The sequence below is a fragment of the Penaeus monodon genome, chromosome 6 (genome assembly GCF_015228065.2).
Source record: "Penaeus monodon isolate SGIC_2016 chromosome 6, NSTDA_Pmon_1, whole genome shotgun sequence".
Classification (NCBI taxonomy): domain Eukaryota; kingdom Metazoa; phylum Arthropoda; class Malacostraca; order Decapoda; family Penaeidae; genus Penaeus; species Penaeus monodon.
The window spans coordinates 56,710,809-56,728,199 of NC_051391.1; the positions used below are offsets into that span (position 1 = coordinate 56,710,809).

General features: G+C 38.8%; 1 protein-coding gene across 1 annotated transcript; it reads right to left on the minus strand.

Moving 5' to 3' along the window:
- Positions 1 to 2,159: 2,159 nt before the first annotated feature.
- Positions 2,160 to 15,967, minus strand: LOC119574677 (peroxisomal N(1)-acetyl-spermine/spermidine oxidase-like). The gene is made up of 12 exons (XM_037922066.1): positions 15,863 to 15,967; positions 9,826 to 9,928; positions 8,685 to 8,839; positions 7,228 to 7,344; positions 6,033 to 6,177; positions 5,644 to 5,713; positions 4,839 to 4,967; positions 4,535 to 4,747; positions 4,154 to 4,270; positions 3,433 to 3,620; positions 3,114 to 3,243; positions 2,160 to 2,850 (listed from the first exon to the last, which is right to left on the minus strand). The coding sequence occupies exons 1-12, from the start codon at positions 15,915 to 15,917 to the stop codon at positions 2,725 to 2,727; spliced, it is 1,548 nt and encodes a 515-aa protein (XP_037777994.1). The 5' UTR covers positions 15,918 to 15,967; the 3' UTR covers positions 2,160 to 2,724.
- Positions 15,968 to 17,391: the final 1,424 nt, after the last annotated feature.

A 17,391-nucleotide genomic window follows, 5' to 3' on the forward strand; every position in this document is an offset into this window, starting at 1 on the left:
GCCCTGGACGTGCGAGTCAGACACGCTACCGATGCTGCCACAAGGATCTGAAGGAAGACCCGGAAATCGGGGTCTTTATACACCCAACTCGGGTCAACACGCCACTCACCTCAACGGAATATGTAAATCAGGCTCCCCTTTAATGATAATTTCAAAGAAAACGAAAGCATTTTCTTTTAAAGAAAACGCTTAAAGAAATGCATTTTAAATTTCTTCATTCTTCTTTTATAGGGCTTTAGACTATTGTATAGTCTATATCCCCTGGATCTATGTTCTGTCTTCTTCCTTTTTCCTTATATTATTTCTATTAGTTTTGTTTACTTCATAAATTTTATAAATAAAAATATTCTATTTACTCTTAGGAAAGCGTTTCTTGCCACAAAGAATATTTTGTATGTTACAGAAAACACCAAACGTGCACCAAAGTCAAAAGAAAGAAAGAAAGAAAAAGGAAAAATGTAAGAGCAAATATTTTACTAAGCAGTTTTTTTTTCTCTCTCTCTCCATTGTGCTCCAGTTCAATTACCTTCCTTGCTTGTCCACTTCATTTATTCCCGTCTATGTATGTGTTCTTCCCCCCTTTTCCTCCCTCTATTCTTCATCTCTCTCTTTTATTCGTCTATTATCTCATACATTTCCTTGTTTCATGACATTCTCTAACGATTTCTTGTTTTTTTCATTAATCTTTTCTACATCTTCTTAATATCTTTCAGTTATAGAATATATACTATAATAAACTTATGGTTCTGGTTTGTCGAATTTAAAATACAATTGTATTTTAAAATTTAAGAACATATGCAAATGAATGAGTGATTTTTGCGAGCGATAATTCATTTAAAATGAATTCTATATATTTCAAATTTTCCTTTCCTAATTAATCATAATTGATGTTTCTTCGTCATGTCAGTATTTGTATTTATAAGTATATAATTTGTAGAAAAATGATATTTTCTTTCATAAAATTGCTTTCTTTATTGTCTGACGGAGAGTGCGATAAAATCGTGCAACGCAGCACGTGCTTTCGTGGTTTGACGTATATGGCTGTGTAGCATCTTTCCCTTAATAGGGTTGTAATTAATATCAAGTTCATATTAAGGGTCAAGAAATGAAGACAGGGATAAACAACAAATAAAAACGAAGTTGAAGCAGCACAGGAGAAAAATAAGCGATGAACACAACAGAGAGAGAGAGAGAGAGATATAGGGGAAAAGCGGGAGAGAGAGGGGTAGGGAGGGAAAGAGAGATAGGAAAGTGATAATAATTCTCTGTACTTTTAAAACGTCTACACACCGAACAATTATCCCTCAGCAACCGAGGCATAAAAATAAAAGATAGACTTAAATAATAGGAACCGATAAAAAAAAAAATGAATTTGTTTGAACTTATGAGAAGTGTTATTCTTGCCACAGAGGATATTTGAAAAAGATATATAAAGCTAAATGTGCACGAAAGGAATAGGAAAGGGAAAATAACGAATTAAAGGGGAAAAAAAGTATTCTCCAAGCGTTCTTTTTTATTTACTAATTTCATCGTTTTCTTTAATTATACTTTTCTCTCTCTTGTGCTCCAAGTCAGTTAACTTCGTTGTTTGTCCACTTTACTTACACGTATGTGTGTTCCCTCCTCCCCTCTATTTTTCTTCATCTCTCTCTCTCTCTGTTTATCTCGCAGATTTCCTTCTTTCATAACATTTCATAACGGCAGCAATAGGACTTGTTACGTAATGATAATTAATGAAAACAAGAAGTAACACACACACGCACACACTGAATGAAATGTAAAATCCCTGAAATTTTGTGGTGAAAATGTTGCTCGAAGTGTATGTTTGTCATCTACTCTCTCGACTTCTTCATTACCATAAAATGATTATAAGATAAAAATAATAAATTAATAAAATGACACGGAAAAAAATCATATGGATGAATAAATAAACAAATAAGCATAAATATGAAGAAAAATATTGAGTGGTACTAATTATTAATTTCTACATTTTCTTTCATTTGCGATTAACAAAAGTGGAGAAAAAAATATTAGTAAAGAGAGAGAGAGAGAGATAGAAAGTGATAGACAGACAGACAGATAGATAGATAGAGAGATAGTACTGAATCCGGTTAATTGGAAAACAGTACAATGGTCTTTCAGGTTAATTCACGGACACATTTCCGACTCCAATTTTATTATATACATATATTTTTAATGATTGCTTTACTTTTTTTTTTCTTCCAGATTACACATTTCTCATTCTGATACGTTCTTTTGCTGAAAAAATGTTATCCTGACTTTTTTTTGTATTCTGCCATGATGTTACAAGATCCGAGTTTGAATTGAGTTTGAAATACTGGTTCCGTTTTCTTCTAAACAAAGATATATATATATATATATATATATATATATATATATATATATATATATATATATATATATATGTTATACATTTAAATACAAAATGATCACCTTTTTAATTTTCTAGGACACGAAACCCCTTTTAAGATTCATAACACCTGGCAATGGCAACTCATGACAGTGCAGGCGTCCTGTATAAAATAAAGACATGCCAATCAAATGGGAAAATCCGCATCCTCATACCACTAACAAAACGGGATTGCAATTCTGTGAGACAAAAATCAGCAAATGATAAATGTTAATGAAAGAACGCCATGCAGAGAACATACTTAAGAAAGGGAAGGGAATGGAGTCACTGCAAGCGTAATTAGATGTATTTATTTACGCAGTCCTTCCTGGTTTGAGAATATCGAGGAGTCTGTATCCTTCCCTCTCGCCTGTGTCATACGCCCCGTCGACCGTGCCGTAGCGGGTGCTGTGTGTGTGCTCCCCCGCCCACATCACGACCTGGAATGTAGTCAGTTTTAGAGTGTCCTTTTATGTTTAAGTTTTAGTTTTAGTTTTTGGTTCCATCGTTTTACTGCAAGTGGGGGTTGGGAAGGCATTTAAGCGTTAAAAATTTAGGGACCTTTTCCTTTCTTTGTAAGGAGTTGTATGTGGAAAAAAGGGGCTTTGGATATTAGAAATTTTAAAAAATTAGAAAAGTCTTGGTATATGAAGGACATTTTTCTTTATTATTTAGTGACAGAAGCCCCAGTGGAAAAAATTACCTGTCTTCCCTGCGAGTTCTTAAGAGGAACTGTGATGGGATCATGCCCCTTCAACCCCTGGTGGTCGCCCCAGAGGGTGATGTAGGTCTCATATGCTCCGCGAGTCCAGGGATTATTGTACCAACTCGTTCTGTGTTGTTGTCATATCAAGAATATGATGAGAAAGTAACATTGTAACAAATTGAATAAAACGAAATTCTTAATTAATTAAACAAAGGTTATTATCAGTCAGATGAATTCAGTTTCAGCATTCTTTTCCATACATTATTTTCAATTTAAACCAACATCAGTAAGGACTAATACTGCAGAGTGGCCTCACCTGTGGAAAAAGTCAGGCTGTGGGATGTCCTGGAGAGTGACTCTCTTCAGGAGGTACATGACGTGCTCCAGGACGGTCTCCTCAGGCAGGTTTTCCATGTTCTTCGAGTCCTTCCCCATGACGAACATCTGCAGCACGTCGGGGGCACTGTGCACGCTCGCCACGTTCACGATGTCATACAACCATAACTGAGAGTTTTAGAAAATGACCAGTTTCTGATTTCAGCAACGGAAATGCAATAAAACGTCAGTCTGGAATAGACGCAACCTGAACCATTCACATCAAGAAGTCTAATGTGTGAGATATGTGTGTGTTTTTGTTTGTGTGTGTGATATATATATATATATATATATATATATATATATATATATATATATATATATATATAGAGAGAGAGAGAGAGAGAGAGAGAGAGAGAGAGAGAGAGAGAGTGGGGTTGTTATTAGCATTGCTGTCTTTACTGTTGGGTAACTGACGACACTGATCTTCATATGGTAACGGTGCTGGCGAAAGTTACAGTGATAGTACCATTACTGCTACTACTACAGTTTTAATGATAACAATCCAAGATCTAAAGTTTAAGTAAGCATTTCCACTCCACACCTTACCTTCTGGCTTTGAATATGACATTATCTGTACCAGCCTATTTTTAAAGAACTGGGAAATGGTTTGATATAATTACATTTATCACCTTTGAGTCTTCGTCTCAAGTAATACTTACCCTGTCGAGAGGGACGTCCTGAGATGTCCAGACAATGTCGAGGTCGAGGGGTTTGCTTCCCCACCAAGGGTTCGTCCATCCGAGCTGGATCTTGTTCGACACTCCCAGATCAAGATGCTGTTACGGAATTGCAATAAGGATGAGTCTAACGTGCAGGTAAAAGCATACAAGCTGTCCCCAGTATCTCGAACCCGCTTCTCCGTGGGCATTCGATGAGAGTGCCCACGGAAACTGTAAGCCCTCGCCTTCATACTCTAATGTGAGTAGTTGGCTATTGAACGTGGAGGCTTATCAAAATTCTGGATAGACAATGTTTTTGTTTGGTCTTATGTGGCAGTGGGTTTAGTTCTCTCTATCTGACTACCGCACTGAAGTTCTTACCCCGAAGTGCACACTGAAGGATTCAGGCAACGGCGGCTCGAAGATGTTGGTGTGTCGCTCCTTGAGGTGCCCGAAGGAGGCGGTGACGATGACGTGCGTAGCCAAGTAGGAATCCCCACTCTGGGTCACCAACAGGACCTTATCGTCACCTTCGTCCCACAGGATTCGGCACACGGGACTGTTCAGCTTAATTTTGCTTGCTGGAATGCTCGCCTGCGGGAGAGGGAGAACACTCACAGACGGAACACAGAATTGCAAGGGAAGAAGAGAACAGGCTTATCAACCGTCTCTAGCTTTTCCTTACCTCATAGTACTGGAATAGGGTATCGTACCCACTCTTCCACTGGAAGTCGTAGCCGAGGTCAGGGTACTTGTCCGCCTCTCGGGCCGCGATGTCCAGCCAACTATCCGTGCCTTCCTCGCCATTCACGATCTGGCCAGAAACCACTACATTACTACTAATGCGCTATACATTGGGACCTGCTTTCCATGGTCTCGGATGAAGGGAAAAGGTGGGACTTCCTCTGTATTCTACCTCTCTGAAAAATAGATCGCAACAAGAACCGTTAAAAGGACAAAAATCCGATAGACCTGGTTGTATGGTGCCCTGGCTTCGTGAATTTTAAAAACTGTATATTATTCCTAACGCTAATGCCACTTTCTATCAACTAAGTTTGTTACTGCTATCCTTCTCTCTCTTTTCCTCTATTCCCTCTTTCTCCATCCATCTTCCCTCTCCCTTTTCCTTCCTCGCTTTCTCCTTCGTCTCCCTTCCTCTCCTCCTCTTGTAAAGTATTTGTATAAATTATAATCTTGACTCCTCATAAAAAAAGAAAAATGGTAAGTGTCAAACTCATGAAAATGATTATCATTCAATGGTTTGAAAAATGTATCAAATAACTGGTATTTATTGTACTCTTTATGTGTGTCTTTACCAAAATACTCCTAGTAGTCTGTAAAACTGTCTTTTATTCCTGTCTGCCACTGACCATTGCCCCTACCACCTTGCTACCAATATGCAGTGAACTATCCCACAATGACACCGCACTTTACACTTTACAAACACACATATACTCTCCCTCTCGTCTTTTCTCTCTCTCTCCTTTTACCTGCTCGAGGTAGTGTAGCCAACCCTCTCCTTCCGGCGAGTCATAGCCAGGGCCATACTCATCCTGGTACCTGCGGAAGACTCATAAACAGTCCAAGTTCTCAAGACTAACACTGATAATGGTGCAAGTAATTCCTTATTTGAGAATGAATTACCCTTGATTCGAGATTAATATAACGCTTTAACTGGTCGTAAGTTTGATGGACGGTATATATATAGTCAAATGGGTGGGAACTAGCAAGTAGCAAGCAATTGTTTTTATAATGATTAGCAATGACGAGATTCGACATAGAAAATATACACAGATTTGGAACCTCTGAACATAAAGCCCCTTAATTTAGAATTCTCTCGCGTTAACCGTTCGCCTTATGTAGTAAACTTCGAACTCACTTGTCGAGGAAGCATTGGCCGTAAGCAAGACCGTAGTAAGGCAGCAGAACGTCGTCAGACCTCTCGCAGATGTCCCTCAGGTTTTCCACCACGTCATAACGTGACTTGTCAGTTGCCACGCCGTCTTGCGTCACGACCCGCCAGTCTGGACGCGAAACCAGGGAAGAAATGGATGTCCAGAAATTGGCCTCAGGACCCCAGGAGGGTAGTGATGGGCCTCTCTGTCTCTTGTTTTTATTCTTATTTATCTAATCTCTCTCTCTCGCTCTCTCTTTCTCCATCCCCCCTCCTCTCTCTCTTTCTCCTTCTCTTTCTTTTTCTATCCCTCTCTCTTTCTCTTGCTATCTCTCTCTTTTTCTCTTTCTCTCACTCTCTTTTTCTCTTTCTCTCCCTCTCTTTTTTCTTTCTCTTCCTCCCTCCGTCATCTCTCTCTCTCTCTCTCTCTATATATATATATATATATATATATACATATAATATATATATATATATATATATATATATATATATATATATATATATATATCTCCCTCATCTCTATCTCTCTCTCTCTCTCCCTCATCTCTCTCTCTCTCATCTCTCTCTCTCTCTCTCATCTCTCTCTCTCCCCCCCCCCCCATCTCTCTCTCTCTCCCTCTCCCACTGACCACTAAAAAAACAGGTCGTATCCAAATAGCATCTTGTACGAGTGCTTGCTTGCCTGACTCGCTTGACCTTTCCTGCACTGACCTAGATGTGACCTAGCAATTCGTCAAGTAGAATGATCTAAAACTCGTTGTTCAGATTTATCATTTCGGGAGTGATATTTAAGCTTGTATATTTCATGTTCAGATATATATATATATATATATATATATATATATATATATATATATATATATATATATATATATATATTATATTTAATTGTAGAGCAGTTTGGGCTTAAATTTAAAAAATGAGGTTGCAGGTGTTGAGGAAGATACTAAATGATGTAACCGTGTGTGTGTGTGTGTGTGTGTGTGTGTGTGTGTGTGTGTGTGTGTGTGTGTGTGTGTGTGTGTGTGTGTGTGTGTGTGTGTGTATGTATGTGTATGTATGTGTATGTATGTGTATGTGTGTGTTGTGTGTATGTGTGTGTGTGTATGTGTGTGTGTGTGTATGTGTGTGCGTGTGCGTGTGCGTGTGCGTGTGCCATTCTCGGAACCGGACTAACCGAAGGCATCGTCGGGCAGGGGGGTGTCTACTCCGTCTATCTCCACGGCTATGCGATAGACGGGGTTCCTCCAGCCTCCGTGAATCCACTCCGCCCCTTCCTCTACCACCACGCCCTCTGTGGGAAAGTGAAGACGTTATTAAGCGTTATTCTCTCTCTCTCTCTCTCTCTCTCTCTCTCTCTCTCTCTCTCTCTCTCTCTCTCTCTCTCTCCTCTCCTCTCTCCTCCTCTCCCCTTCTTCTCTCTCTCTCCTCTCTCTCTCTCTCCCCTCTCTCTCTCTCGCTCTCTCTCTTCCTCTCTCTCTCTCTCCCTCTCTCTCCTCTCTCTCCTCTCTCTTCTCTCTCCCCCCCCCCCCCTCCTCTCTCCCTCTGTACGTTCGCCCTTTACCCCCTCCCCCTCTCTCTTTGTTCTCTTTCCCCTCTCTCTATCTCTCTCTTTTCCCTTCTGTCTGTCAGTTTGTCTGTCTGTTTGTCTGTGTAACCCAGACTGTGTAACAGTGTCTGTCTGCCTGCCTGCCTGTCACTATCTCTCTCCTCTCTCTCTCTCTCTCTCTCTCTCTCTCTCTCTCTCCTCTCTCTCCTCTCTCTCTCATAGGTGAGCGCCCACACTGGAAGATTGGTACATAATTGTTTATCCTTCAGGAAGTACTCCAGAGAATGCTTTATTAATGAAATGAAACATAGATAGTAACCAGAATCGAATGATACTAATATCTGATTAATATATTACATATAATAACACAAACATTTGATTAATTGATAAATAAAGCACCGGAGACCCTAAATTTTACAACGTTATGGATGACAGGAATCTCATCTTTGGCGGAACATGAAATGATAATCTTGGAGTTTATGACATAAAAGTGGGCCTAGGTTGATAGTCTAAGTTTCCCTTCCTACTGTGACTATCGACCGTATGCTTAAAGAAATCGATTACGCAAATCAGTCCCCAAAACAATTTTATCATGCTAAACTGCTAGATAAAATTACATTATATAAAACACCTTCACGAGACTATTAGCATATCAAGAGCAATCACAATATATTCTCAAACCAGGTGCGTATTTAAGGAGTGCTGGCTTTACTAGTTTCCTGTTAGGTGAGTAACAGTGAATATAACTGAGAGTGAAATTACTTTTTAGGTTATTTCGACGACCTTTAAATTCGAAATGCGTCCGTTACATCGCCTGTGTTGTGAGCTTATCCACTTCTGTTCATACCGTTTTTGGCAACATTTGTCACGGGATGGTAATAACAATAATAAACTGCACAATCTATGCCTTTCTTCTGTTGATTCTTCCCTGTTGGTTGCCAATTCAGTCTCCATGCAGTGTTTATTCTAATACTCAAGAGCACACAGCTGTAACTATCATCTCGCGTACATGTATATCAACAATACATCCCCATCCTTCGCAACGGAAGCATTACCAACATCGGCGTCCACACCAACACCTTTACCTTTTCTGTAGGTATGCACTCGCCCTCCAAGGCGATCCTGAGCCTCCAGAATCAGGACGTCGTTAACGCCATTGTCTATGAGCGTCTTGGCAGCTGTCAGTCCTGAAACGCCTCCGCCCACAACTACCACGCCCACTGTCTCCGCCTTGGCGTGCCTGTCGGAGAAGCGTACCACGGCGGGTTCTGAATTCCGTGCGGGTGGCGGCGGGAAATATGCACCATTTTGCAGCAAGAATGCATTGGTGAAATAAAAGGCATTTTTCACCTAGTACAAATATGTGGAATTAAACAGGTTATTTACCTCTTTATTTACCCTTTTAATTAGGCACATGTAGATAACTTACAACAAGAATTTCCAACTTTAGAGAAATGGTCTGTTGGACTGAAGAATCGGTATTATTTTAAGCGAATCTTATGAAACTGCCGGATAAACTTTATAATACGAAAAAGAGGTCTTTAAAGAAAAAAAAGAGATTATTTCCCGAAGTAAGGATTACACTTGCAAAATTATCCGACTTATCAAAATTATCATAAATTTGATATATCACAATCATAAGTATTTTCATCATTACCGTTTATCATCACCTTTGCGAACATCATTACCGTGACTATCCTTATTGTCATTATTTCTATTATTGTCAGGAACGTTATATTTTCATAATATTCATGATAATAATCTAATACACTAATCCCGGTACTTTTTAGGATTTTAACCCTTTATCTTCGTCATTATCATCAGCCTCATCAGGAGGAGGAGGAAGGAGGAGGAGGAGGAGGAGGAGGAGGAGGAGGAGGAGGAGGAGGAGGAGGAGGAGGAGGGGAGGAGGAGGAGGAGGGAGGAGGAGGAGGAGGAAGAGGAGGGGGAGAGGGAGGAGGGAGGAGGAGAGGGGGGAGGAGGAGGAGGAAGAGAGGAGGAGGAGGGAGGGGAGGAGGGAGGGAGGGAGGGGAGGGGAGGAGGAGGAGGAGGAAGAAGAGGAGGGGTAGAGAGAGGAGAGGAGGAGGGAGGAGAGGGGAGGAGGGAGAAGAGGAGAAGAGAGAATGTAGAGGGAAGAAAAGGAATAATAGCATATTAATAGCAGTAGAGAGGGAGGATAAGGAGGAGGCATTAGAAAGAGGAAGAGGAGGAGGCCTGTGCACTCACCAGGTCGAGTTCCTCCCAGAAATCCCGTCACAAGGGTGGGCCTGGGATTGCTGCCTAATCCACGGATTAACCCACGGACTGTAGCGCGAATATGGGTTGGATTCTGAAAGGAGACGCACTCGTAAATAAATTGAAATAGAAATTAAAACACCCGTAAACAAAATGACAATAAACAGAAGTAAATAAATTAACAGGAAGGCTAGCAAACAGAACGACTTACAACTATTATTCAATGGACAATGGGATCTCAGTCATTACGTATATTAATTCCTTAGACATTACTAATATATTTGAAAATAATGCAAATAAGTAATTGATATATGTATATATACACATATATGTATGTATGTATATATACACATATATGTATGTATTATATATATATATATATATATATATATATATATATATATATATATATATATCATCATCATCATCATCAAGGGGCTAATCATCATCAAGGGGCTAACGCCGACGGGGGCGCATGGCCGCATCCACCCTTCGCTTCCAGCCACGAGGATCCCTCGAGGCGAGTCTCCAGGCAGGCCCACGGCCCATCTCTAATTCCTCGCGACAGGTCTCGTCGAGCTGCCCAAGCCATGATCTCCTAGGTTGTCCCACAAGAGAGACAACCTGATGGGCAGGGTCGTCCACAGGGAGACAAGCTAGGTGGCCATATAGCCTGAGTTGGTGATCCTGGATTATGCAAGTAACAGGTCTCACGGTGTAACCGCCGGTTGGACACGTGGTCCTGCCAACTGTACCCCATGATCCGGCGAAGGGACTTGTTACAAAAGGCATCAAGGCGAGAATCCAAGACACTGGATAGCGTCCAGGTTTCGCTTCCATAGAGAAAAACTGGCAGTATCAAGGCCTTGAAGCCACGCAACTTGGTCCTTCTGCATAGGTACCGACATCTCCAAACGCTCTTGTTGATCGAGTTCATGGCTCTTGTTACCAGACCAATCTGTCTGCTGACTTCTTGGTCTGACAACCCAGAGATATGGACTACGCTACCAAGGTATGTAAAACTCTCTCCCCCAAAGTCCTGAATCTTGGTCTTGGTCCAGGAAACCTCTAGGCCTAGGGGCTTCGCCTCATTGCTAAATGCATCAAGAGCCACCAACAGTGACTCCAAGGACTCAGATAGGATAGCAACATCGTCGGCAAAATCAAGGTCTGATACCTTGATATTGCTCCACACTGACTATGACTCGTAGCTCTGCCCATTATCCAGTCCATACAGGTGTTGAAAAGTGTTGGTGCTAGGACACAGCTTTGCCTCACCCCTGAATTAACAGGGAAGAAGTTCGACAGACCCCCACCACACTTTACAGCACTTTCAGTACCAGTATAAAGGCTTGCTGTTAGGCCAATAATCTGTGTCGGAATTCCCCTGAGTCTCAGGATCTCCCATAGCGATTCCCGATGCACCGAATCAAACGCCTTCTTGAGGTCGATGTAGGTTGCTTGCAAACTCACGACGGCGTTCCACAATTACTCGAAGCGCTAGTATACGGTCTATCGTGGACTTGCCAGGAGTAAATCCAGACTGCTCCGAGCCCTACGCACCATGGAACGACGCAAGACTTGATTCCCATTCAGACGAGCCTTGCGACACGCTTCAGTGGCCTCTAATGTCTCCAGGGAGATGGAATTCTGCCTTGCCCTCGGGCGTACGCCAATGGACTCCTGAGCTGCTTCGAGTGTTACGCGCTTGAAGAGCTCCCACAGAGCAACTGGGTCCTCAGGTTGTCGAGTTCTGTGGATCGGTCAGAGACTGCCATAGTGAACCCACGGGCACACTCCTCCCTTAGTCTGTCCAGGTGAAACACCTTTGGGTGGCCACTGGAGGTACGGGGAGTTTTGAAGTGGACCCGCAGGGTAGTCACAACTAGCCTATGGTCGGTGCCACAGAACTCGGCACTCCAGTAAACCCTGCAGTTCTGGAGGATCCTCCATCGCGTGCTAACAAGAATGTGGTCGATCTCCTTGGCCACTGTACCGTATCGCTGTACCATGTCCAGCGATGCGGGTTGGAGCGCTGGTACCAGGAGCCAGAGATCCTCATTTTCTGGGACCTAGCAAAGTCCCAGAGAAGGAGGCTATTCTCGCTGCTGGGATCAGCTCTTGAGCCATAGGGGCCGACAGACATATATACATATATGAACACAGTAAAAAAGAAAACAAAACAAAGCGAACACATAAATGACAGATTATAAAATACCCAAAGATCAACGTAAAAATCTTCACGAATTAATCAGCCAAGCGAATTCTTTTAAACTTTCGATTCACTGAAAGTACGACTGAAGTGACAAACAAGGAAAGGGAGGAGAAAGGGATGAAAGATAAAAGTGTGAGAGATGATACGAGAAGAGAAAAGACACGAGGAGATAAACAGAAGGAGGGAATGATGAAGGATATAAAGATAAAGAAGATAAGAGCAGAGAGGGAGAGGAGGACGAAAGCCGCAGATAAAAGATGGAAGATGAGAGAGAGAGGATAAGAGAAGAGAAGAGAAGAAAGACAGAAAACGTATAAAAGATGAAATGACGAAAAAAAAAAAAAAATAGGAGAAGATATCAGTTACGAAGACGAGGAACTGCACAAACAGGATGGAAACAGACATACAGAAGACACAAGAAATTAAAATTACGAGAATGGAAACAACAGAGAAAGATGGACAATGAAAGAAATGAAAGAGAGGGGAGAAGAAAAGAAGGAGATGAGGGTGAAAGGCGTAGAGAAAGTATGAAAGGTATTATTACCATTACAGATTATTATCATTATCATTTTTATCAGTACTAACATCATTATTACTATCGTCTTTACCATTACTAGTACCATCATCACCATCATAACTAACAACATCGACATATCGTTCTCATTATCATCATACTCATTATAAAACAAAAATTACTATTATCACTTCCATCATCCAAAGCGACAAGAGAAGAGAGCAATTAAGACGAAAAGGCTTTAGAGAAACTACACCGAGCATCCCAGGGTCAGACCAGCGGATGTCCTCTCCTTGAGACGCGAGGACACAGGACACGTGACATCCCAGATCATTCTGTATGCTCGTGGTGTTCAAATTATCAACAACATAGGTGGGGTATATGTGTTCAAAAACCCCCCTCCATCCCCAACATCCCACCCCACCCCCGTCCCTCTGAACACGCATACCTTATTATGTTGATAATGTGAACGATTACTGTTCTCTATTCATTAAATATTTTGTTTATTTAGGTTTTCGTCTCTAATATAAGTGTTATATTCACACTAGTATACCACGGCAATAAGAGATTATTAACGTGAATATATCGGTGATTCGTGGTATAGATGAAGGTATAAATTGAAAATAATGATACTAACAAAAACTTTAGTCGGACAATCGGTATGAGGCCACCTTTGGATATGAATACTTTCCTATTATTTACACTTGGTTATTATCCATCCCGAACATCAGAAATATAAAATACAATAAAATAAATCAGTAGTTAAATATAACAAATAGTAAATATTTCTAAGACAGGGAGAAATGACCTTGAAAAAAAAGGAAAATATATATCATTATTATGCTGTAACAATGATAACACGACGCAATTTACGTTAAAGTACCGCACACTGCATTTTGTATAACAAGAAAACCAGCCAATTACCTAATGACTGTAGACGAGGAAGTGATGATGAAAAATGATAACAATAGTAATAACAAATGTAAATATAAAAAATAAAAGTAAAATTACTCATAATAATGATGATAATTGTTAAAACAAAATAATAATTGGAATGATAATAGAGCACTGATAGCCTAACAATTTAATCATAATGATTTGAATACCATAACTATAATGTGTATAGGAATAATACTATAGAAAAGATAACAGTATATGTAAGACATATAAGGCACTGATTATTATAATTATTCTTATAATTACTTTTTTTATATTTCTTCTTATTTCACTACTATTACTTTACATCATTTTGATACATTATAACATACTTATCATTACAACATCGCTATATCGTTATCATTAATTAATATCATCATTATTACCTTTATTATCATTGCTATCATCAGCAGCATCATTACTATTATTACCATTATCACTATCATCATTATAATCACCATAATTATCATTAGTTTTAATTACTTTATTTATTATTTCCATTATTAGTATTGCCATTATCATCATTGTTATCTACCTATTCTCATCATTATTATCATTTCTAATATAATTATTGTTTTTTGATATTATTACTATTGTTATAATCCTTGTTTTTATTATTATTATTATTATTATTATTATTATTATTATTATTATTATTATTATTATTATTATTATTATCATCATTATTATTATAATTATAACATAAAAAAAATAATGCTATAGAGACCAAAATGTATATAACAGTAATGGAAATAGCTGCAAAATTATAATAACATCAGCAATAAGGGTAATGTTTATGGCTGCGAAAATTATGCTTATGATAATAGTCGTATGGTGAAGGTGATGACGACGATGATGATGACGATATGATGATGACGAGGATATGGTGATGACGATGATAGTAATAATATTTTTTAAAAATATAACAATCTATTCCTTTGTCACTGTAAATCCGACACCGATTAATGAAAATAAAAAAACAACTGTAACAGTGCACATACACAGTAAAACATCTTCAATAAAGCCTTTTCACACTGCAATCAAATCTTTTCCATCTTCTTTTGTCTAAACTAGTACACGGAATGATAAATCACGATTATAGGCCAGCTAATCCATCAATCTACATCACTTTTTTACCATACCAAGTTTTCGATAATATTCAGTTCAACTGGAAATATAGTTAAAACAGAGAAACTGAAATGTATACTGTGCTAGAAGTTACCCATTTACAAGGCAAAAGATATATTACTAACGCACCTAAACAATTGAAATACATATTTTGCTAGAGGTTACCCATTCATAAAGATAAAAGACACGTTATTACCTCCCAGAACAGCCTGAGAGTCAAACGGAGAGCAAGTGATGGTACTAGAGAGAAAACACGTGATCCATGGATTAGCTGTCCTATTTACGATATATATATTTTTTAAATATTTCGTGTAGATATCTTATATCTTATATATAACTAGGATTATAACATGATTATTGTATCTACTGAACTAAGTGATAGTTCCTATTTTCGTATTTTCATCATATCTATTGCAATGTTTGACTTTTAGCAAATATTTCCTGCATTGGACGGGTGACAGCGAAAGTGTTACGTCATCAGACCTCCGCTTAATAGCCAGCAAGTTTTAAAATTACTATATTACCCAAGGCCGGTAAGTTTCCCCACACCCACCTTTTATTTAGCAGAGATGGACTTGGAATATTGATAGTGACTGGCTGGGATGCAGCAGGTCTGAGTAACAAGAGATAATTTCAATATCATCACTAATTCAGGAAATAGTATCACATCACAAAACTGTTAATTACCACGTCTTTGTAATAAGCTTTTCAATTATCAAATAATGCTCACTAACCTATCAGTCACTAAATAATTATTATTACCAGCCGGCCAGTTTTCAGATAATTATCACCAATCAGTTATTAAAGCATTATCATCACCAGGGTATTAATTGCTAATAATTATCACCAACTTGGCAATTATGAAATAATAATCATCGCCAACATATCAAACGCATCTTTATTTCGAAAAAAAAAAAAAAAAAAAAAAAAAAACGTGGACCACAGAATCTTAAAATCTTCAAAATTCTTTCTCGTTATTTTTTCGACGCTATTCAAGTCCTGTTAATCACTCGTCTTGCCTAAAACACTATTTACTACTTCACTGCAACGCTACATCGCCAGGGGGGAAACATCGAAATTGCTTAAGAAACAAAACCAAAATAAAAGGCAGATCGGTGGAATATACAGCAACCCCCAATCACCTCCATCCCTCTCCTCGAGTACATATCATCACCTTATTAGCACGAAAACCCCCCCCCCACACACCAGACCCCCCAAATACCCCCTAGACTCACCTGCAGAGTTCACCCAAGCCACCACCAATACGCTGACCTTGGCGAACCACAGCATGCCGAGGAAGGTATGAGCCCGTGTAAGTGAAAGGTCCCCCAACTACTACCACTCGCCTGCCTCTGAACCTTATATATATATACGCTGGTGGGTCTGACGCACGAACTTACATACATACTTGGTTTTGGAGGATCCGGATGCATCCACTGACAAATTATTTATGAATACATGGCTTGTCACTTATTTATTTATATATTTATATTCATGCCTGTACTTTCATCTTATTCAAATGTCCTTGTTGAGGTTTGCTCTTAAACACACACACACACACACACACACACACACACACACATACACACACACACACACACACACACACACACACACACACACACACACACACACACACACACACACACACATATATATATATATATATATATATATATATATATATATATATATATATATATATATATATTCTGAATTGTTTGCTGATAGCTAGGGGTAATTCTTAGTTTCTCACTAGACTTATGCATCTATGGCGTCATATAACTGATACTGAATCTGTCAGAAGTGTGTGTGTGTGTGTGGTTGTGGTGTGATGTGTGTGTGTGTTGTGTGTGTCTCTGTGTGTATGTGTCGTGTGTGTGTGCGTGTGTGTTTCCCACCCGAATGTAGGACTATGAACATGGAATATAAACAACAAATAGCTTTTATAACCTATGGTAAACCTCATTTCTTTTATTCATTCAATTTTTTTTCATACCCTTTCACCTCTAAATACTTTGTATTATTTGTCCGCATTTAATCCACTTATCTGCAAAAACCGTTCGCTGTACTTATTAGAACTGTGAAAAATACATATGTCAATATGCTTATAAAGTCTTGTCATTCTTTATTTATTTATTTATTTATTTATTTATTTTTATTGTTATTATTAAGCCATAGGTATATACGTGTACTTTATAATCTCACGTGTTTAGGAGATATACCAATAGCATTTATTCACACACGGCTACGCAAAAACAGTGCTAGTTAATAAAGTCATGAGATGAATATTTTGAATGAAATATGTATATATATATATATATATATATATATATATATATATATATATATATATATAATGCATATTCGATTTTTTTTAGTCTAAATCCATTATAAATCTTCATATAAGATTTTTTTTATGCAAATTATTTTGAAATATAAAAGTAAATTCTAATAAACTGTCTAAATAATTTATGAATTTGGTACAATACATAGCATTCCTTATGAAATTTAGACTAGTCAGAGAATTTACTTTCCAACGGCACAACGGATAAAGTTTCTGGACATATAATGAGCATGTATGCGCGCGCGCGTGTGTGTGTGTGTGTAAATGTATGTTCGTTTACATATTTGTGTATAAAACCGCGGTAAGGAAAAAAGAAAAGATGAAAGGTACATTTTGAAGCTGACATGCAATAGTATTGGAATTTCTTGCCTTTCATTAACTTACTCGTACATCCCTATGCTTTATTGCAGTGATCAC